Raw genomic sequence first — 24766 nt, forward strand, 5'->3', positions numbered from 1 at the left:
GCGGCGGTTCTTTGGGCCTTGGCCAGGATCTTGCGGCGACACTCAGTTTTAAGTGTGTCCGCCCATACTTCACATCCGTATAGTAGAATGGATACCGTCGTGTCCACGAGCAGTTTCCGCCTGCTTGCGATGGGTCCTCCGATGTTTGCCATTAGTCTTGATAGCCTTGATATTGTTTTGGTGGATTTTTCAGCAGCGTACTGGATTTGTGCCCAGTATGTCAGTTTGTTGTCGAGTTTGATGCCCAGATATTTCACTACTTTTGAGGTTGTTTTGTTTTCTGTGTAGACTGGCATTGTCACTTCTACAGGTATGCGCGCTCTCGTGAATAGGATCAGTTCTGTTTTTTCCGGAGCTAAACTCAGGTCTTGCGAGTCGAGCCATGTCTTGATTCTTGTCATCGTTTGTGTAAGTTTCCGCCTTGCTGCGTCTACATCCCGTGCGGTAATTACTGCTGCGACATCGTCAGCGTATCCTACTAGGTAGCAGTCGTCGGGCATGTCGGTGGTGAGGATGCCGTCATAGCTGACGTTCCAGAGATCGGGGCCTAGTATGGACCCTTGGGCCGCGCCAGAGGTTATCATTTTTGTCCGTTGTCCTTTTCTTGTGTCGTAGATGAGTACGCGGTCTTTGAGGTAGCTGCGGATCATCTTCATCAGGTGTTGGGGTATTTTGAATCGCTTCTCCAATGCGTCTATCATATTTTTCCACTTTGCGCTGTTGAAAGCGTTCTTTACATCGATTGTAGCGAGGAGCACGATTGGTCGAGGAGAACGATTTATGCTCCGTGCTTTTGCTATGCTCTTTACTACATCTTCAATTGCTCCAATTGTGGACCTTCGCGGTCTAAAGCCGTGTTGCCTATCCGAGAGGCCTCCCGATTCGTTTATCGCTGCTGCCATTCGTGGTTTCAGCATTTTTTCTAGCAGCTTTCCTGCCGTGTCGAGCATGCACAGAGGGCGATACGCTGATGGGGTTTCAGGGTCTCCTTTCCCTTTGCTTATGAGGACTAACTTTTGTCTCTTCCAAATTTCTGGAAAAGTTCCTTCATATAAGCAGGCATTGTAAATGTGGAGAAGCGTTTGTGGGCGCTCAACTGCGATAATTTTCAAAACCTCCGATGGAATCCCGTCAGGACCTGGCGCTTTGTTATTTTTGAGGGTTGCAGCTGCGTCTCTCAGTTCCTCTACCGTGAAAAGCGGGGGTGGGTCGGTATTTTCCTCGTCAACTCTATCTGCCATGAGGTCATGTGTGGGGAAGAGTGTGTTCACTATGTTTTCCATAGTGGCTTCGCTTAGTTCAGGAGGTGGCTGCCTTGCTCCGAGCTTGTTAAGCACGAGTTTATATCCTAAGCCCCAGGGATTTTGGTTTATATCGCGCCGAAGTTCCTCCCATTTTTCTTTCTTGCTTTCCAGGATGGCCGTCTTTAGGGTGCTTTTTGCGGCTTTGTATTCGGCGTGCTCTGTTGTGGCGAGGCTGGTTCTTCGTGCTCTTGTATACTTTCTTCTTTTGCTGATGCACGTATGCCTCAGATCGCGGATTTCGTTTGTCCACCAGTACACGGACTTCTTTGGGTGTGCGCTTTTGATCTTGGGCATTGCTGCTGAGCACGCTTGCGTTATCCTTCTCAGCGTCATCTCTACTTTGTGTCTGGCGCTACTTGGCTCTTCGTGGTGTGGTTGCTCCTCGTCAATTTTAGCTATAAGTTTTGCTTTGTCAAGTTTTGATGTATTCCACTTCCGCGAGCTTTTGATGCATTTCGTTGCGTTAGCGTTTGTCTCTCCGGCGCAGTAGGTAATGTACTGGTGGTCACTGCCATTGTAATCTTCCAGAACTGTCCATTCACGTATTTTGTTTGCGTAGCTTTCAGACACTAGAGTTATATCCGGAATTGTGCCTTCACACCCTGGTCTTCGAAAGGTAGCTTTATTGCCCACGTTTGCAACGGCGAGTCCTAGTCTAGCGGCCATGTCTATTATTCGTTGACCTCTCGGGTTTGTTGTTCGACTACCCCATTCCATGGCCTTAGAGTTAAAGTCTCCGGCGATGATGGTGTGCCCGCTTATTTGGCGAGCTGTGTCTTCAATATTGTCCAATTTAGCTTGGAAGTCAGCGATACTATCGCTTGGTGTAAGGTAGCAGCTAATAATTGTGAGACATTTGCTCCTCACCCAGATGTACCCGTTTCCGGTTCCACTGTTCGTCACTTGGAGTTTCGTGTTATCCTTGCACCATATTGCTGCTGTAGAAGAGGGATCTTCTATAAACCATTCAACACTTGGAGAGGCGTACTGTTCGCTTAGAACCGCTATGTCTGCTTCCTGTTCCAGCATAATTTGCGGTAGGAGTAAGTGTGCCGTAGTGCTCCTGTGCATGTTTCCTTGTAGAATCTTTATCATTTCGACATGATTTCATTGTAGGCCGCACATCGTACTGAGCCTAGCATATGTCCTGTGTCAGAAACACCTTTACTTCGACATATACAACAATCCAGTGGGCTGCTGCATTCTTTAATTTTGTGTCCTGGCTTCCCGCATCGTATACACAGTCCTTTGCCCTTTCTATCAGGCCCTTTACACTGCCATTGTAAGTGTCCGGTTTCGAAGCACCGGTAGCATTTCTTTTTGTCAATGCAGAGTCTCATTTTGCAGTTGATCCATCCTATTTTAACGCGTTCCTTCTGGAGAATTTTGTTTGCGCCTTCTGACGATAGCGTCACATACGCTTTTAGCTGTTCTCGGCTGTTTGGTGCTGATAGTTTAACAGTGATTTCCTCGTTGGTCTCGCCTAATAGCTGGTTAATGGCCGTTGCAACTTCGTCTGCTGTAGTCAGTGCGTCTAGGTCCCGTATCTCAATTGTTGTTTTGTTTTTCAGCTCGCTTACGGAAGCGATATCTTTCATCTTGCTCCTCAGAGCTTCATGGAACTCTGGTCCTAGTTTTATACCTTTGTCTAGTTCAAGGAGGAGTGCGCCCGATTTGGTTTTCCTTATTGCCCGAACTTCCACACGGTTCTCGTCTGATTTAACGTATTGGCGGAGGTTTTGCAGAACTTCGGCGTAACTTCGTCCTTCCGCCGGTTTGAAGAGTACTGCTTCCGACCGCTGTTTGGGTTTTCTTTCGTCTTTTTTTGTCTGAGGTCTCTGCTTGATTTGTGTTTCTGCGTCTTGTTTTTTCGTCTTTTTTCTAGTCACTGTTTTCCAATCAGTTTTGCCACTCTCGCATACTCTTTTCCCCGTCCCTTGCTCTGCCGGGCTCGAGGCCGCCCGTTTCGATGATACAGCCGTCGGAGTGATCAAATTACTTGGGTCACTTTGGGCTTCTGCTGGTTTCACCGGCCTTACTTTTTTGGCTTCGTGTTCCGCTTTAATCCAGTTTCGTCTCAGGCTTTCAATAATGTCGAAGAGCTCGTCTAGTTCGGATACGCCGTTTTTTACGTCGATACTTATATTTTTCCGCTTCAGCATTGCCAGTTTCATTTTCCCTAGCGTGAGGCGGCACTTCATGAGAGCTTCCTCTTCTCCCGTCCTCATCTTTGCTATGAACTCCTGCTTTGGTGAACTTTTCTCGGAGGGCAGGCCCTGTTCATCAGTAGGGGTGTTTAGCGCATCTTTCTTGTTTATCTCTGGTAAGGATGGTGTCAGAGAGGCGTCAGCCCTCTCGTTGAGTCCCGATTTTTCTCCCAGAGTTCGCGGCGGCGAATGTTGAATCTTACTTCTTCTTCTGAAAGCTTCCAGGCCTTCGTAACCAGGTGATCCTCTCTGTTGCAATGGCGTCTGTAGCTTGCTTATCTGTTGAGTCTGTTGTGTTTGTTGTGTTTTTGTTTGTGCGTTCATGTTTATAAGGGTCCTCGCTTCAAGCCGCTATCTCTGCTCGATGTACAGTTGCCGCTTTTTCCCCGCGGTTATCTATGCATTGCAGGGAGGCCGCGCAAAGGGTTGACGCAAAACCTTATGGGCTGTTGCGTTCAGAGCCAGGATGGCATTAGTCAGGAATTTCTCATCTGAGCCTGTACCGCCAACTTAATGGCGACGTAGCTTCGAACGTACTTGAAGACCCGCCACGGGTTTAACAGGACGGAGGCGGTCTGCAACATTTACCTGAGAGCCGTTTCCACAGGATTTCACTCCTGTGTACTAAGGTAAAAGACTGTTGCAACCGTCAGCCCAAAATCATCAAATCCAAAACGTTTGTTAAAATCTATATCCGTTTGATTGCCAGGTTCGTTTGTTTCATCACAGTTTCTGTGTGATGATGTTGAGGCAGCCGCTCTACTTTGGAGAGCAGACGCTGACCAGGGAGCCGCTCGCTTTGAGTCATATGCTTCTGGTTTTTTGTATGTTCATCATGCCCACGCATAATGAAGGGGACACATAATTTTGGAAAGGCGGTGTCTATTCGCCTTTGTCACTGAAACTTCATCGGACTAGCTAGCTTTTGTACCGCGTCCTCTGTTCCAGCCGCTCCTTGTCGGGGGTTGCTTATTTGTTAAAACTTATTCACAACTACCCTGCAAACTTGTTAAAACTTATTCACAACTACCCTGCAATTGCAGGCCTTCCGGCGATCCGCAACCTGCCGACCCCCCCGGTGGCTTGGAGCCCAGCTTAGCCGCCCGATCCAGAAGGAGCGTGGACCTCCGGGGTGATGATGACTGTACTATCAAAGGCTCTTCTGGCTGCGAGTTATCTAATTGTGAACATAGTGCTATTGTAGATGTACCTGACTCGGAACAACTGTTAGGTGTAGAATTCAAATGAGTGGGAGAATTTTGTAAAAGGTCACTTGAATCATCAGGTGCTTGAAGTATCCGTTGTGTTGTATACACGTTGAACTCTTCTGCCTCATCAGACTCAAATCCGTCTTCTGAGCCATCATCGGGCATGTCCAACATCTGCTCAGTATCATTTTCATTCAAATAGCGCGGTATTTTTCATGAAAATCTGAGAAAAGAAGGAACTAGTTCAACAAATGTACATAACACGCCACGGGCAGCGGGTAAAAAGTCTTCTCACATCTAAATACGATAGTAACTTGTAAGGTATAGCAAACAACTTGTAGAATAAACATAAATACATAATAAAAAAACAGTTTCTTACCTCTTTTCAAATAAAAAATATGAAGATTCACGGAGTAACACATTTTCTTTCAAAATTACCGCAATTTTAGACAGCTAGTGGCGCCAAGAAAAAATATGTCACACAAACGTCATCTTTTTTTATAATAATAAACCAGACCTCCTTAGTTGCCAGTGCAACAAATTAGGACTCCTTTGATAACTTACATAAAAAGATAAACAAAGTTTTTGTTGGTGGTAAATATATCGCCTCTGCCTTAAAAAGGGTTAGCTTATTTAATTTTAGAGATGATGCTTTCCATTTCAATTCAACCGGGCTATTCGGGTCATGTTCTTCGATTTCGATGTAATTAAAATATGTTGCTCTCTGGTCAAAATAATGAGACACGTATTTTTTGTTCGCCCGAAAAATTTTTTTTTTCAAGATTTATCGGCAATTTTGTTTTTCGGCTCAAAATTGATTTTTTTGTAATTATATAAGAAATTTTTTTTTAAATGCTCATAACTGAGTCAAAAGAGAACCGATTTTAATGATTCCGGGTTCAAAATGATCGTCATTACTTGCACGAGCAACTTCATGTAGAAACAATTGCAAAAAAGTAGTTGAAAATTTTTTATTTTTTACTATTTTATGTAGCGGGATATATCAGGGCTAACATTTCCACACTAGAAAATGTTATTTCCATCAAATCGGTGCAATTTCCCTTGAAATTGGACTAACTGTACACTCAAAAAGGGGTTTAAATATTTTTGTCTGGCCTATTTATATAATAATGATGATGATAATATACCATAATAATAATATTACATTATTTCTTTAAATTTAATTATTGCAGCTTCGCAAGCGACGGACATGAAAAGGTTGTCCTAAATGTGGGTGCATAGTAGGATACGTCTAAATCGACAGCATGATAAGTGTAGTAGCGAAGACTAATCGATTACAACCATTTCTATATCTAATTTTGCACTTCAATATTTTCTTCAATCATATTAATTCCACGCCTCATAGCGGTTTGAATGGTATGTATTATAATTAATTCTAATAACCAATTAAATCATATATACAAGGTGAAGTCCAAAATAAACAAGACTGAGCTAAAATAGAAACGACAGGAAGTTTGTTCTGATAACTTCGAGTTTATTTATTCAAAATACATAGTCCGCTTTGGATTCCACACACTGTTTTGCGTGATCTAAAAGCTTTTCGAAAGAGTGTTTCTGGATGTCGGTGTGTCGAAATGTCCTTCAGGATGTCGGTACAAGCCTTTACTTTCATGGCCAAATGTTGAGTTCTATGCAATTTTTGGTCTTCAGTTAACTTGTGCGGAACGAAACGTGCAGACCTTTCGTAAGCCCAAATGATCAGTTAAAATGCGATAGATCGATATTTTGAAAATATTCAACTCCGATTCATGAATTTCAAAGATGATTTCGGTTCTTTTTTGATAAAATTACTAAGAATTTTGATGCAGTTTTCGGTGGTTACTGATTTTGGCCTGTATATTCTTTGTCATTTATGTCCTCACAACCATCTCTAAAACGTGTAAACCACTCATGAACTCTGGCACGAGATAGACAATCATCGCCATAAATTTTTTTCATCAATTAAAGTGTTTCGGTAAACGTTTTACCAATTTTAAAACAAAACTTGATATTAGCACTTTGTTCGAAACTCATTTTTGTACCGATGACACAAACATACTGACACTTCAGACGCAATAACTTCAGTTCCACTGAACGTAATGTCACCAAGCTTCCACTGGAAGTCAGCTAGGGACGTAACTTCCAACGCACTAACTCAATAAAAAGATGGCGACATCAAAACACTTTTATGACGCCAGTCTTGTTTATTTTGGACTTCTCCTTGTAGAGGCACAACAAATAGAAACCAATATAATAATATGTACTTAAAACTTGCCCATCAAACATAACATTGTATAAGTAAACGGGCAAAATCTAAAGTTTTCGGGACCATACAAGGGTACACTATATATTAACCCTCTATCCAGCAGTCTATAAATAATCGTCAAAACATCATGTAAAGTTCATATAACGTTAATTTTGGTACGCTAAAAACGAACATTTTTATTCACTTTTACTGTACCAAAAAACGCATAAAAAATATCACATGTGTATATGAAAAATTAGCCGTAATGCGGAATAACCGTCTGTAGACGGTCAATAAAAACTTCACAAAAATCACTTTTATTTTTTCAGTTTCACTATAACTAATAGTTGCATTGAAAAATATACAGAAAAACATACCTGTTTTGAATTTTTGAAGAAATTTCGGCAATGTTTGGTCACTTTTTCACAAACGAAAAGATGAAATTTGTCAACTGTAATTTTTTTTCGACTGATTTCAACAACGGCATTACTAAACTGACGATAAACATCAAAACGAAACAAATGAACACTATAAACGATTTGGAATGGTTCCGTCATAGTCGTTTCAAGGCAGCCATGCCAGCTCACACGAAAAAAAATTGCATATAAAACTCAGGAGGGTTTTATGATGACCGTCTATACACGGTCTTACTGGATAGAGGGTTAAGTGCATTACAAACAGCAGTAATTACTAAAATCTTGTAATAACATACAGGGTGGGCCATATCTTCTTCTTAATTGGCGCGATAACCACTTACGCGATTTTGGCCGAGTTTAACAAAGCGCGCCAGTCGTTTCTTTCTCGTGCTAGCCGGCGCCAATTGGACACACCAAGTGAAGCCAAGTCCTTCTCCACCTGATCTTTCCAACGCAGAGGAGGCCTTCCTCTTCCTCTACTACCACCAGCCGGTACCGCATCGAATACTTTCAGTGCCGGAGCGTTTGTATCCATTCGGACGACATGACCCAGCCAACGTAGCCGCTGGATCTTTATTCGCTGCGCTATGTCTATATCGTCGTAAATCTCACACAGCTCATCGTTCCATCGTCTGCGATATTCGCCGTTGCCAACGTGCAAAGGTCCAAAAATCTTACGCAGAATCTTTCTCTCAAACACTCCAAGCGTCGCTTCATCGGATGTTGTCATGGTCCACGCTTCTGCGCCATACGTTAGGACGGGCATGATGAGAGTCTTGTAGAGTGTTAGTTTTGTTCGTCGAGAGAGTTGCCTACTTAGTCCAAAGTAGCACTTGTTGGCAAGAGAGATTCTACGTTGGATTTCAAGGCTGACATTGTTATCGGTGTTAATGCTGGTTCCTAAATATACGAAGTCTTTTACAACCTCAAAATCATAACTGTCAACAGTGACGTGGGTGCCGATACGCGAGTGCGCCGACTGTTTGTTTGATGACAGGAGGTACTTCGTTTTGTCCTCGTTCACCACCAGACCCATTCGCTTTGCCTCTTTATCCAGCTTGGAGAAGGCAGAACTAACAGCGCGGTTGTTAAGGCCGATGATGTCAATATCATCGGCATACGCCAGCAATTGTACGCTCTTATAGGAAAGTGTGCCTGAGCGATTAAGTTCTGCGGCTCGTACGATGCTCTCCAACATCAGGTTAAAGAAGTCACACGACAGCGAGTCGTCGGCGAAAAGATGGTGTGTGTCGATTTTCCTTTCATGGGTCTTTTCCAAGATTTGGTGTATTGTGAATATTTGGTCGATGGTAGACTTTCCAGGTCGTTAGCCACACTGATAAGGTCCAATCAGTTGGTTGACGGTGGGCCTCAGCCTTCTAACACAATACGCTCGCTAGAACCTTATAGGCGATATTTAGTAGACTAATCCCGCGGTAATTGGCACAAATTGCAGGATCTCCCTTCTTATGGATTGGGCAGAGCACACTTAAATTCCAATCGGCAGGCATGCTTTCATCCGACCATATTTTGCATAGGAGCCTTACCAGCTCCTCGCCGCCATGTTTGAATAGCTCAGCCGGCAGTCCGTCGGCGCCCGCGGCTTTATTGTTTTTTAGCCGCGTTATCGCTATTCTCACCTCGTCATGGTCGGGTAGCGGAACGTCAATTCCGTCGTCGACGATTGGGGTATCGGGATCTTCACATTCTCTGTGACATGCGCAGCTATCACTATTAAGTAGGTTCGAGAAGTGTTCCCTCCATAGCTTCAGTATGCTCTGGATGTCAGTCACCAGATCGCCGTCTTTGTTCTCACAGGAAAACGCCCCGGTCTTGAAACCTTCTGTAAGCCGCCGAACTTTCTGGTAGAATTTTCGGGCGTTGTTGCTATTGGCCAGCATCTCCTCGCACTGACGTATTTCGGCCTCTCGTTTTTTCTGTCGAATAATACGTCTCTCTTCTTTTATTAGCTCTCTGTAGCGATCCCACTTGGCTCGCGTTGCGCCCGGTCGCAGCGTGGCTCTATAGGCAGCATCTTTTCTTGCGGCGGCAGCATGACATTCCTCGTCGTACCAATTGTTTTTTCGGGCTCGCCGGAATCCGATTTCTTCTTCGGCGGCGGTACGTAGAGAGCGAGAAATATTGCTCCATTGCTCGTGCATGCCGGTTTGTTGGGCTATCTATCTGAGAGCAAGAGTGAGAGTCGAGTGGCGAATCTTCTGTCTGTCTGTTGTGATTGCAGCTTTTCGATGTCGAACATTCTTTGCGTAGTTAGATGGACCCTTTTCGCTGCACAGAGGCGTGTGCGCAGTTTGGCTGCAACAAGGTAATGATTCGAGTCGATGTTGGGTCCTCGGATCGTACGTACATCTAATACACTAGAAGCGTGTCTTCCATCTATCACAACATGATCGATCTGGTTTCGCGTTTTTCGATCAGGAGACAGCCAGGTAGCTTGGTGTATATTTTTATACTGGAATTTTGTGCTGCAGACTACCATGTTTCGGGCCCCGGCGAAGCCGATCAGCCTCTGTCCGTTACCGGATGTTTCGTTGTGTAGGCTGAATTTTCCGACTGTGGGACCAAAATTTCCCTCCTTGCCCACCCTGGCGTTGAAGTCGCCAAGCACGCTTTTTATGTCGTGGCGGGGGCAGCGCTCATAGGAACGTTCCAGGCGCTCAAAGAAGGAATCTTTGGTCGCATCGTCCTTCTCTTCCGTCGGGGCGTGGGTGCAAATCAGCGATATGTTAAAAAAACGGGCTTTGATGCGGATTGTTGCGAGACGCTCGTCCACCGGAGTGAACGACAGTACTTGGCGACGAAGTCTCTCTCCCACAACAAATCCGAATTTGCGCTCCTTTACATGGCAGCAGTAGCAGACGTCGCAAGGTCCTATGGTTTTCTTTCCTTGCCCCGTCCATCGCATCTCTTGGATGGCAGTGATGTCGGCCTTTACTATCACGAGGGCATCAACCAGCCGGGCAGGGGCACCTTCCCCATTAAGGGACCGGACATTCCAGGTGCATGCCCTCAAATCATAGTCCTTAGTTCGTTTGCAGTGATGGAAGTTCTCATCCGAGGCTTTGTATATGTTTTCATTGGGGGAGGTTTTTAAGTGGCGGGTCCCAAACCCAGTGCACAACCAGCTATCCTGGAATGTTTCGCCTTCTCATTTTAGCTCACTCCCGAACGGGTGTTCGGAAGCTACCCAGAGGATACTTGGGCTAATCCCGGCAGTTGTGGGCTGCTTGAACCATATGCAGAAGAATCGTCCTGGCCTCTCCCAAGTGAATGGCGATCAGTAACTTTCCCCACTTGCGCGGACTTCTACATATGGTTTGCTTTTAACCACCTATTTTTTTGAGAATGGTAACACAAATGACATGTCAAATGTGTTCATAATTTACTTAAAGGTTTGACATTTACGAAATGGGACGCTATACGCTTGAACAAAATTGGGAAATATTGAAAACCTATTTCCAATGTGGTGAGTCTTCTTCCTCTGTTCGGATTTTCACATCGGTGGCTACGTCAATAAGCAAAATTGTCGGATTTGGGGCTCAGAATCCGCAATCCGCAAATGCATCCACAACGAGTCACTGTTTGGTGCGGTTTTTGGTCTGGCGGCATCATCGGCCCATTTTTTTTCGAAAATGAGCGAGGAGCCGCGGTTACAGTATATGGCGAGCGTTACCGTGACATGCTCAACGAGTTGTTTCCAAAAATTGAAGAGGATGACATGGACGACATTTGGTTTCAACAGGACGGTGCAACTTGACACACTGCCAAAGTTACACTCGAACTTTTGGCTACCGTTTTTGAAAACCGAATAATCACCCGAAATTCTGATATCAATTGGCCGCCTCGGAGCTGTGATTTAAGCCCGTTGGACTATTTTTTGTGGGGAGCCGTTAAAGGCAAATGCTATGCGAACCATCCAGAGACGATTGATGCTTTAAAACTCGAAACCGAAGTTGCATTCATGGAATTGGAGCCCAAACAATCGAAAATGTGCTTAGAAATTGGTCGAATGGCCTACTGTAAAGCCAGTCGTGACAGTCATTTGAACGATATTATTTTTTATTCATAAATGACAATGTTCAATCTTCAAAATAAAAAAAAAGTTTGAAAAAATATTGATTAGTTTTTTTTATAGCCGATTCAAAAAGCAAATCTTACATGGTAAAAGCTAACTTTTTACTTTTATCGAGAAATATTTATTTATTTATCAAAGTAGTCCTCCTGAGATACAATACTTGTGTCAACGATGCGGACTTGATCTCCATAATTGTTTCAAATCTCCGTCTTTCCAAAATTCAGAAATTTTTTATCAACTTATAGATATCGGAAATTGCTGAGCACACTTAAACACGTCTAACTTCTGTATCTGTCAAAAGCAAACTAAAAGTGGTATAGTATAATTGCAAATGTACACATATGATGGGAATACGTGTCAACACAACAAAAAAAAATCGAAAATCGAAATGAACGCTATTCGCGAAATTTGAAATGTCACTTTACTTTTTGGACACATCTCGTAAATGTAGCTTATCTAAAAATGGAATACTTTATCATTTACTTCGTAACTGTACCTCACCTCATATTTTATCGGAGCGAAATTGTATAAAAAGCATAGAGAAATCATATGATGTGCAAAAAACAGTGCAATAAGTATTGGTTATACCCTGCACATTTGTGTGGTTGGCTGTAACACCTAAAACGACTGATGATAACATATTTGGAATTATACGATATTTTTTAACTCATCGGTAAATCAGCTTGCGGTTTTTTCAATATTCAGTAAAAATTCACTGGTTATATAAGTTAGTGGAACGTGTTAACTTCCCCAACTTATTAATTCATTCAGAGAATAGTAGGAGTGATAACAACAAGAGTTGAAGGAGAACGAAGCTACCTACAACCAGAGAATGTTAATGCAATGAGAAGGAGCAAATGTTAAATGAGCTTTTTTCGAGTTCTAATTTGTAGATTCAAACTAAGGTAATTTCAAATTCAACTTTCCTCACGAGTGGGGAATTGCAGATATTTACCACGCGAGTGACGCGAGTGGAGGGTTTCTATATTTACTTACCACGCTAGGACAGGAATTCAGATATTTTCTGCGTTTACCAAACTACTGAGGAAGTTCATAAGATTTTTCGGCACACTACTAAGGAAATCGAAGCGAATAAATTTGCGATTAAGAAGGCCGCGTGGCAGTTAGTTTGTGGTGCAGAAGCTAAAGTCGGCGGAATTATTCGTTTTGTTTTTTGGCACGTATTTAATTCAGGTTCAAGTCCTGAAGTCATATTTTTTTTCTTGCACATTTTTTTTACAATTCAAACCAGGAAAATTTGGTAAAATTTTTGTTTTTATTTTAATTAAAATTTTTTTAAAATACTGTTTTTTTTGTATTTCATAAATTTCTTTTCGGTATTAAATAGTTCATACTGGATATGACCTGATTTTTATATAAATCAATCAAAACAGAAAATATGTACATATGTCTTTAATCTCTTTCATCAAATCCAAATTATATTGATGAGAAAATATCATTCTAATATCCGTCCAGAAAGACAAACGCGCATACACACATACATATGCATATAATTACGCATACAAACTTTCAACTAACGCAGAATATGTGCATTTAAAACTGCGAATCGAATAAATGAGTGATTTAGAAAAGTTCATTAGTAATTATAGTTTAGCGCAATCGTGAAAGACGCGTCGTGTATGCAGTACATTGTCCCACATTTGACTCAGGTTCAAATCCTGTACCCACTTTTCTTTGTTCGATATTTTTATTTCATTTTTTATATTTGGTTTTATTAGAATTGATTTAAAATAGCGTATTCAGCTTTTCTAATACCTGTTTTTTATAAATTTATTTTCTATATAACATTACTAATACTTCATTTGAATTAATTTATATGTAAAACAGCCATAATGGCAATCATATGAATATGCATTCCTATATGTAATCTCTTCAGTCAAATCTGAACTGCTTACATACACATATTGATGAGAAAATATTCTAATATCCATGGATGCATCCAGAAAGTCAAACGCGCATACACGCAAAATGTATGCATATAAAAAACAACAACTGCGACCGTCTTCTTGTCCGTCAGTGAAAAGATGGGATATGTATACCCTATGAGCAAAAAGAACCGGAAAGGTGATGTTTACTGTTTTCTTCGATTGCCAAGGCATAGTCCACCATGAGTACCTTCCATCGGGCCAGACAGACAATAAAGAATATTATTTATCCGTTTTGAAACCTTAGAGAGATGCTGTGTGTTGCAAACCGCCGGAAATGTGAGCAAACAATTCTCAGATTTTGCATGATGATAACGCGCCATCGCACTGATCAAAGAGAATACAAATCGGCCTGCCGGGGGTGTTTGGAGGACTGTGTTAAACGTTGGCACATGTGTGTTGCTTCAGACGGGTCATATTTTGAAGGAGATAATATAATATAAATTTGCCTTAAATTTAACTCTGTTTTGTTTAATTTAAACATTCCCGGTACTTTCTGATCATAAGGTACATATATGCGGCTTTGCGGACAGCAATGTGTGATTCGCTGGAAGTCGCATTAACTCGCGACTGTCGCACAGTTAGAAGACATATTTACATACATACATACGGAGCCGCGGCCACTCGACATGACAAAAATTTAAGATTTATCAAATATTGGCAAATAATTCCACGCGAAATATTCCAATATTGACTATTTTCGAATGGTCGCGAAAATTGGCATATGGGCGGCTCGTTTTATGAATGAAATTGAAATATGAGCTCCAACTTATGAATGAACTTTTTGTTTTTGTTCTAAATTGTCAGCGCCGTCGCTGATAGAATCATGGCCGCTGCGACTGCGTCTACGAATGTATTTTGTTTTTGTAGTCGCTAGGCTTAGATTTTAGCTTTGGGCGACATGCGCATGTGAGGTATGTGTTTTTGTTGTGGTCTAGAACATTTTAGAATGTGTGGTGGCAAAGCGGCCATCGCGTTGCGCTTGCTGTTGCTTTTGCGTCTATCAAAGTATTGTGTTTTTGTAAGTATAATATTAGGAATATCGACTGGTGAAAGACAAAAGTACACGGAAGCAAGAAGGGAGCGCTGTGCTCGCGCATATATGCATGAATGTATGAACGTGCATGGATGTTGTAACACATGAATACAATTATTTTGTAGGAAGTTTAGAACGCAAGTAGGTATACTCGTATATGTATACATATATGCTAGGGCATAAAGTGGGTATATATACATACACAGAGCAGAATTGTTTTTGCACTTGTTAGGAAGAAACTCGTTCACTAGTGCGTATGTGTATTTGATTTCTTGTAAGAATGTGATTTTTTTTTTTTTTTTTTTGTTTTTACGAGGAGGAAGCATCGAAAGCCTGTACCCCGTCAGTGTAGGACTTTAACCCCAACTAAACCTCCTACCGTCCATGTACCGATCCCCTCCCGGTACTACCGTTAAGTAAATCGTCGGGAAGGCGGTTGAACTCTAGGCTCTACGTCAGTTACACTTCACATGCAGTCCGTCAAAAGTTGCATGTACTTTAATCCTCCCCCAGTTTTGTTTGTTACCGAAGCAAACCACCCCAGTTGGGCCTGTCCACCCCCTCCCACCATACTTGTCACACGTCGACTTAAGAGTTCGTTTCTTTGTCAAGTATCGTCTGTTTATCTGCCGCTGACCTCGGATGTGTCTGCGAGCTTTAATGCATAAATTATTTGGCTAATTGCGGCCGAGATCTTATCCCACGCATACTTTGAAGACATCATGATGTCCACTATGTTTTCTGGTACTATCGGATCATCTGATAGTGAAGCTAAATCCTTTCTGATAGTCACAAATAGCGGGCATACAAAAAATACATGTCTTGCATCTTCCTCTTCATGGCATATTCGACATAAAGGCGAATCACGTATCCTAAGGCGATGTAGATACTTCTGGTAGCAACCATGGCTTGTCAAAAATTGCGTCAGCTGGAAATTAGGCTCACCATAGCTTCTATTTAGCCATTTTTCGATTTTTGGGATTAGTGTATAAGTCCACCTTCCCTTTGTCGCGTTTTCCCAACGCTCCTGCCATTTCAGCATGGATGTAGCCTTCTCTCTTTTTATGATCGCGGATATGTTACTGTGGTCCTGTTCTTTCTGCACGAACACTCTCGCTCTTTCTTCCGCCAATATATCTATCGGAATCATGCCTGCGATCACCATTGCCGCTTCGTCAGAGGTGGTTTTATATGCGCTTATCACCCTCAGTGCGCAAAGTCTGTTCAGGGATTTTGCCCATACTGGTGCTGCATATAGCAGGGTGCATGCGATGACGCTAGATAATAGCTTGCGTTTGCTGCTTCTCGGCCCACCCACATTCGGGAGCATTCTAGAGAGCGCACTGAACATCCTTGATGCTTTGTGGGTTATATATTCCGCATGTGGGACAAAACTGAGCCGGTCGTCAATTATAACACCCAGATATTTGAGCTGACGAGACGATTTAAATTTATGTGTGCCTATGCTGAAAGAGGCTATCTCTGGTTTCTTGTGGGTACTGATGAGGACCGCTTCCGTTTTCTCCGCTGCAATGGATAAACCTACGCTATCCAGCCAGTTTGTTACGGTAGCAATTGCAGTGTTTGCTTTGACTTCGATATCGCTCACCAGTTTAGCTACAATTACGAGAGCTATGTCATCCGCAAAGCCAACGATGTGTACATCTGTTGGAAATGGGAGTCGGAACACTTCATCATACATAATATTCCAAAGCGTGGGGCCTAGCACTGAGCCCTGTGGCACACCTGCTGTAATCTTATACTTTTTTATTCCACCTTCTGTGTCGTATTCTAAAACTCGATCGCTCAGATAGTTTCTGACAATATTATATATGTATGCCGGAACAGATAGCTTTTTAAGTGCCTTCAGAAGGTGCCCCCAGTCTGCTGAGTTGAAGGCGTTTTTCACATCTAAAGTCACTACTGCGCAGTATTGCTTATCACCGCCTCTTCATCGTTTGCCTGCGATCGCGTCTGTAGCAATCGTGACCACCTTTTGTATTGCCGCTGTAGTAGACCTTCGCTTTCGGAAACCATACTGGTACGGGGATAGTCCCGCCTCGCATTCAGTGTACGGCTGTATTCTGTTGTTAATAAGCCGCTCTAAAAGCTTGCCCATCGTGTCAAGGAGGCATAGGGGACGGTAGGATCCTGGTATACCTGGTGGCTTCCCTGGCTTCGGGAGCAGCACTAGTCTTTGCCTCTTCCAGAAATTCGGGAACACGCCTTGCTCGAGACACAATTGCATCACCCTAGCAAATGTCTGGGGATTTTCCAGGATGACTGTTTTTAATGCTATGTTCGGAATACCATCCGGGCCGGGCGCTTTGCGATCTCCAATCATTTTTGCTGCTTGTACCACTTCTTCAGGTGTTATATCATCAACGTCATTTATAGATGCTGAGATGTATGCATTGGATCTGTTTTGCGGTGAGGAAACAGGGTCCGAACTATATTATTTAGCAAGTTAGGGCATTTTACTTGCGGCGCTTTAACAATTTTAGACATTACTACTCTGTATGCATTACCCCATATGTTTTTGTCTGCCTCGTTGAATAGCTGATTAAATGAGGCTGCTTTACTTCGCCGGATCTCATTTTTTAGCTGCTTTCGAAAATTTTTAGAATTTGCCAGCCTAATTTAATGCTCCGCAGTATTCCGTAGTCTTTGGCAGATCCTTCTCTCTCTGAAGCATTTCGCCCTTAGTTCTTTGATTGTGTCATTCCACCAGTATACTTGCTTCCGATGACAGCCTTTTACTTTCCGGGCCATCGATGCTTCGCAGGCTACTATAATGTCTTGCACAAGCCTATTTGCTGTCCTTGCTGCTGATTTCTCTTCTTGTACGCGCTCTATGACCTCGTTTAATACAAAGTTGAATAGAGGTTTGTCCAGTGTTGTCAGTCTCCATGCTTGGTGCAGAGAATTACTAGCAGAGATATAATTGTTGTCTTCTTTTCCTTCCGGGATGTCTATAATTAGGGCTTGATGATCGCTGTGAGTATAATGCTCGCTGACCTTCCATTTGACGCATCTAGCCAAGGAGCCACTAGTAAAAGTGATGTCTATTATGGACTCCTTACTATCTCTTTGAAAGGTGGCTGTTCTTCCATCGTTGGCTATGACCAAATCTAGCGGAGCGAACGCCTCCAATAAAGCCGCGCCTCTGGCGTTCGTTCTTCTACTGCCCCATTCCACTGCCCATGCATTAAAGTCGCCGGCTATGACGACCGGGTGACGACCTCTCGCAGTCTCTACAATATGATCTAGGAACTCCCGGAACTCCTGAATCGTCCAGCTAGGGGGTGCATAGCAACTGCAAATATGGCAACCCTTGACAAGGACCCAAACGAAGCCCTTTCTCGCATCTACTGGATCCGCTTTCTGGAACGGGTGGGTACCACAAGTCCATATTGCTGCTTTTCGTGTTCTATCTGCTACCCAATCGTTGCGCGAAGGAATCTTGTAGGGCTCTGAGATTATTGCTACGTCAACCTTCATCTCTATCACCGTCTGCTTCAATAAATCTTGAGCCGCCTCACAATGATTTAAATTTAATTGCATACTCCTCATGTTGATGCTTTGGCTACAGCTCTTTTGTAGGCTGGACACCTACTACTACCAGATATGTGGTCGGATAGCTCTTCCTTGGCTAGTTGACATAGAAGACATTTTGGTGCATTTGTGCAGTCTTTTGCTACATGTCCTTCATTTCCGCATCTCCTACACATCTTGGATCTATCGCAATTCGTACAGTTTTTCGATATATGGCCAAAATCTAGACAACGGAAACATCGCGTTGGACGAATAATCCTCCGCAGGCGGCAGACCACCCATCCAACTTTCAATTTCCCTTTAGAAAGGAGCAAATTTGCAGCGCTTACCGGAAGATTTAGTGTCGCTATTTGCGTATTCCCGTATGATTTACGTAAACTTTTCACTGCCGCTACGTTGATGTTTGGTAAATTGAATTGATTTACTATGGCTTGTACTACATCTTCCCTTGTAGACACTTCATCAAGATCCCTGCACTCTATTGTTAATTCATGAGTCAGAACTCTAACTTCGGCTTTATCGCCAAGAACTTTTTCTACCAAGCCCTGGTATTGCGCATTGTCTGCCTCGCCCCGCGTTTTTAGTTGGAATAACATTTCACCTTTTTGCGTTTTCCTAATTTTTGTCACCATAACGCCGAGTTGTGAGAGGCTTGGCTCCGATTTAATTACACGGAGAATGTCCGCATAAGACCCCTCGCCTTTATTAGAAATAATAAAAGCGTCTGGTCTGGCCCTAATTCGCTGCTTTTCGCCCCCTTGACACACTATCTCCGAGAAGGTACCGCCGCTTCTGCTTTCTGCCGCTGCCAAAGTCTGCGTAGGTGTTGTGCGACGCTTAGCTCGACGTACTTCCACCCACCCTTCATTCTCATTGGATGTGGGTTTATTTCCTCTTGGCAGCCTATCATTGGTTCCTTGCTTGCATGTGCCCTCCAAATGTGAAGCCTGCACACTAAGTGAAATGCTTCTCGTACGCTTTCCTATTGGCTGCGGGGAATTTTCAGGAGAGGAATTCCCTCTATATTGAGCCCTTGTCCTCTTCCCATTGGCTTTAGCATTTTCTGCAAAAGGTGTTTGAGTGGCCTTCTCGACACCTGATTTGGCTTTATTATGCGAAGCTAATTTATTCTGCTCTTGCTTTACTTTTTTGTGTAATGCAGAGATTGATGAGACAACACCTCTCATCTGTTGATTTACATGTCTCTGCAGTACCATCATTTTTGCTAGCTCTTCTATCTTTGCTCCCAGCATGGTAAGAGCGTCGCCATTAGCCGGAGAGGCGAATGCAGGGAGAAAGAGCGACTCACTTAATGTTTCCCTTTGCTTCACAGGGGAACCGCCATCCATCGTCTGCTTATCACCTCCTTCTAAGCTACCAGTAACAGATTTGACAACGTGTGGTGAGGTTGTGCGCTCGGGTGATCTCGCTGTTTTGGAGCAACGCATAAACGGATTCACATTCTCCATTGCACTTACACCTTTTGGTGTGAAGCTCACCGCACTGAACCGTACTCAACGTAGCTGTTTAAATGTTTGTTTTTCTGCTATTCTCTCAATGTTCTCTATTTTCACTTATTCACTGTACAAGTACAAACCACTTTGCTGAACTCACCCGCTATCAACGTAGCTGTTTAAATTTTTAGTTTTGCTACTTCTCTCTTTTTTTCCACTTATTCACTTTTGCTTATCTCGCTCGAAAACAAAACAAAGTTTCCAGCCCAAGAAGCGAAAAAGACTCACCTGTAGGAGCATAATCGCCCACTTCCAGTGCGCGATCGACTGCTACAGTGGTTATGAGCGTTGTTTCCACTTTCGGTTGAAATTCATTTTGTTAATTTCACTATATTTGGCACTTTTGACGAGCTGTCCGACAACACGTCTACACTTGACAAAAAGAGCAAGAGCTGTATACATGTGCTGTGACATGTGTACATACACAGAGAACGTTAAATATAGAGAAGTCTCACGAGCTACGAATGGTGTGAATTGTCAAAAATGAAGTCTAACCGCGGCCGGGGTTTAACAGAGCTGATTGCAGTGAATTATCTCTTCCTATATTGGCTCTGCACACAGAGAACGTTTTCTGTATATCATAACGTTCTCTGCTTTTGCTTCTGTAGAAAATCAAATTGACGATTAGCCGACGGCATTTTGCAAAGAATTTGCTTGTTCATTTCTACATATGTTCCCTTGATGAATGAAAATTTATTCAACTAAATGATTATTGATGAATAATTTGAATATTTATTATATGCGCCAACATTTCAAATCAAAGTAACTTTAATATTTTGATTTAATTTAAAAAAATGCACTATAAAACGACCTCTCACATCTTGGTATGTGCATTTTAGTAAATTGAAAACTATACAAATTTGATGAAAGTTTTTACATACAAGTGCTTTGGTATTTTGACATATGTATTATATGTAAATATATGTATATCAATATATACATACATATGTATATGTATTATGTTAGCTATGCTTGTGCAAAAGTTCAATTGGATCTTCAATTCTTATAGTGTTACATATGTATCATATTTACATTTGAATATGCATTCATTTGTTCCTTTGCAAACGAAATTTTTTTCAATTTAGATTTATTACTTGGAATAATATATGTACATATGCATATTATAGATGGTATAAAACTTTGAAATTTAAAATAAATAAAAGAAAACTTCAAAGAAACGTATGTATTTGCATATATATTACATATATATTTGTTATTTTTGGACAAAAAGAAATTGGGCATTGTTATACATACATACATTTGTTTGAAATAAAATTGACCGACAGCATTTTGCAAGGCATTTGAGGCATTACGTTTTTATTTCCGTTCTGTAATTTTTCATCCACATCCTATTGCAGGAGGTATACAAGCATGGTTTGTATACAAGTTTTGATATTCAAAATAAATAAAAGAATAATTTTAACAAACCCAAGATATCCTCCATATTTACATATTTTATAGGATAAAAAAGCATATTCGTATGTTACCGTACGTATGTATATTTGGATTAGTAACAAAATCTGTTTAAACTGTTTCTTACTACAAACATATGTATGTACATGTATGCATACACATGTAAGAAACAATTAAGCAAAAGTTCAATGTACTAAAGCAACCATGACCTACCTCACGTATTGGCATATTGATGCCCTATTGTATGTATGTCCGTACATACATATACATATATTCTCGACTCCCAGCAAAACTATGCTTATTAGTATATACATACATATGTATGTACATACAACAGCACACACAAAGCACTGGCTTTATGCCTCTGCACGCGTATGTTTCCAAAGCTAAAATTATAAGCCGAGCGACTGCAAGAACAAAATACATTCATAGGCGCAGTCGCAGCGGTCAGATTTTTTTAGTCGCAACGACGCTGAAAAATCCAAAATATTCTATAACACTAAGTTCGAGCTCATATGCTCATATGCCCATATGCCAATTTTCTCGCCAATTCGAAAATAGTCAATATTGTAATATTTCGCGTTGAATTATTTGCCAATATTTGGTAAATCTTCAATTTTTGTGAAGTCGAGTGGGCGCGGCTCCGTACATATGTATGCATCAATATATGTATGTAAATATGTGTTCTAAATTCTCGACAGCAATAGCAAATCGAAATATTCTGTCGCAAGTGCTCGCAGCCTCATATGTATGTATGGCTATGGCAGTTTGTATGCATGTATTTATGTACTATATATGTGTGTTTGCTTTTGCACGTCCATAGGAACGATTTTTCATATGCAGATATTTATTTTATTGAGCTGAACGAATATATTGATATTGTAATGAAATCCTGTCGAATTATATTATTGGTATACGTTTCTTTAAGTTCCTCTTACCAAATAAATATTATTATCCTTAAGAAAATGAAATACTAGTTTTTTTAATTTTAATTTTTTATTTTTATTCACAGAAATTTAAGTAATCTTATATGTATATGTATATGTATATATATTACAATGCTATAAATAATAGGTATTTACATTTCCTGAAATGAAAAAAAAATATATATAAAATTGTTAAAGCACGAATTACGAAATTGTTCTCATACTACAACAATTTCTCACACGACTTCGATATTGACATCGATTAAGTCATTGCGATTTACCTGATTTTTAAAACACTACTCTCAATCCATCATGATTAAGAAAAAATTGTAGTGCTTTAAAAATCTAGGCTCGGATGCTAGCTGAAAGAGAAGAAAAAATAAAAAAGAAACCTGTAAAATAGACTAAAAAATAGAAAAAACCTGAAACGGGAAAATACCTGTAAAATATATAAATATAAAAAAAAACCTGAAATATAGAAAAGTGGAAAACCCTGAAATAAAAGAATAGGTATCATCATATGCAAAAGATAGCTAATAGATTATTAATTACCTGTGTGAACGGCGAATCTCTTTTCGTGGGGCCCTGGCTTACAACCTACTTACAACCTACAGCTTTTTAAATTTATTTTGTAGTTTTCTTTCTTTGACTTTATTGACCTCATTTCGCAAGAGCTACTACTACTATTTTTACTTTACTTTCCTTTTAATACTTTATCTTTACTACTATCTGTAATTTTAATTTTAATTTTGATTTTACTGTTAATCTTTTTATGTAAACTATTCTTAAGGTCAATCATTGTAAAAATAACCTACGGTTGTATGTTTTGACTTTAGTAATAATAAATAATAATAAATAAATAATATTTGCTTAAATTTAATCTAAAAACTCTTAGTTTTCCCTATTTCCCACTATTTATAGCACACTCTAGACTTCATAATCCGCATAAGCTGTTCAAATGCAAAGTTCAAAAACGGTTTGAGATAAAAAATTAATAAAAACAATTTTGCTTGATATTTTTCTGATTGGTTGTTTTGATTTTATTCAACAAGGCATAGCAACGGGTATTGTAATATTATGGTTATTAATAAAAAATTATTTTCTATGAAATATATGCACATACACATTCAAAAATAATTTAAATTTCTTAACTTCCTCCACTTTCCTGCCTCAAAACTCTAATGCTAACAGTTAGCAAACCTCACCCTCAATAAAACCTATCCACCCTAATATTATATCAAATGAATTTTCATGCAAATAAAGAGACAAAAAGCACCTGTAACCTAACTTTGGCACAAAACGGAAAGTTTCCAAAAAAAAGCTCTTAATTCTCAAAAGTTGTTAAATTTCTGCAGTTGAGCATATTTCTGTTAACGTTCTGTGAAAAATGTCGCTGTTATGTACCACGCGCGCAAAACGAGTACCCCTGAAAAGTGCTGCCATTTAAGTCATTGAGACTTCTCTATATTTAACGTTCTCTGTGTATGCAGACATTTTTCACAGAACGTTAACAGAAATATGCTCAACTGCAGAAATTTAACAGCTTTTGAGAATTAAGAGCTTTTTTTTTGGAAACTTTCCGTTTTGTGCCAAAGTTAGGTTACAGGTGCTTTTTGTCTCTTTATTTGCATGAAAATTCATTTTTGAATTTGAATTGATTTTGCGTAATTTGCGCCAAAATTTCCATGTCAAACCAAAAGAGTCTAATGAACTTTAGTTTGAGAAAAACTTTTGATTGACGTCGCGCAATTTTCAAACGCTTTCGATTTTCCGAATTTTTTTAAACTTTTTCGATTTAAAAATGAGCAGAACGTGTCGTGTGCGCGGGTGTTATTTAAAAAACAGTGAAGTGAAATTATTTTCTTTCCCACAGGACCCCATATTAGCAGACAAATGGAGGCAGAATTTGCATATTGCCAGGACGGAACATCTTCCACCCCACAACTCATTTGTGTGTGTAAAACACTTTGAGGCATGTGTTGTGGGGGGACAATGTTTGAAAAAGGGTGCCATCCCCACCCTTCGTTTAGGTAAGTTTTTGCGCAATACATAAGTAGGTATGTGTGTTTTTATATTTCGCTAAAGCGAACCTACAATAATATCAAACACACATACCTACTGATGTATTGCATTCATTTGATATAATATTAGGGTGGATAGGTTTTATTGCATACATTTGATATAATATTAGGGTGGATAGGTTTTATTGAGGGTGAGGTTTGCTAACTGGTAGCATTAGAGTTTTGAGGCAGGAAAGTGGAGGAAGTTAAGAAATTTAAATTATTTTTGAATGTGTATGTGCATATATTTCATAGAAAATAATTTTTTATTAATAACCATAATATTACAATACCCGGCATCCGTTACTATGCCTTATTGAATAAAATCAAAACAACCAATCAGAAAAATATCAAGCAAAATTATTTTTATTAATTTTCTATCTCAAACCGTTTTTGAACTTTGCATTTGAACAGCTTATGCGGATTGTGAAGTCTAGAGTGTGCTATAAATAGTGGGAAATAGGGAAAACTAAGAGTTTTTAGATTAAATTTAAGCAAATATTATTTATTTATTATTATTTATTATTACTAAGTCAAAACATACAACCATAGGTTATTTTTACAATGATTGACCTTAAGAATAGTTTACATAAAAAGATAAACAGTAAAATCAAAATTAAAATTAAAATTACAGATAGTAGTAAAGATAAAGTATTAAAAGGAAAGTAAGGTAAAAATAGTAGTAGTAGGAGTAGGGACTAATAGGAAGAGATTTAAAGTACATTCAACAATATTCGATTATTAGTGATGAATGAGAGTGGTGGCGCGGCCTGGGGGCTGTGGGAAGGGAGTTCCATCATAAAAACATGCCTATAACCTTCTTTGAATTATTATACGTTT

At 40.5% G+C, this 24766-nt stretch overlaps 1 protein-coding gene across 1 annotated transcript in view; it reads left to right on the forward strand.

Annotated features, from left to right (window-relative positions):
* Positions 1–24766, forward strand: part of LOC129250045 (zwei Ig domain protein zig-8-like) — a 102896-nt gene that overhangs the window by 55410 nt on the left and 22720 nt on the right. Inside the window, exon 2 of the mRNA XM_054889691.1 lies at positions 5913–6096. Coding sequence (XP_054745666.1) covers positions 5985–6096 — 112 coding nt within the window. The 5' untranslated portion in view covers positions 5913–5984. The remainder of the gene's footprint in view (positions 1–5912; positions 6097–24766) is intronic.

The sequence above is a fragment of the Anastrepha obliqua genome, chromosome 6 (genome assembly GCF_027943255.1).
Source record: "Anastrepha obliqua isolate idAnaObli1 chromosome 6, idAnaObli1_1.0, whole genome shotgun sequence".
NCBI classification, from domain to species: domain Eukaryota; kingdom Metazoa; phylum Arthropoda; class Insecta; order Diptera; family Tephritidae; genus Anastrepha; species Anastrepha obliqua.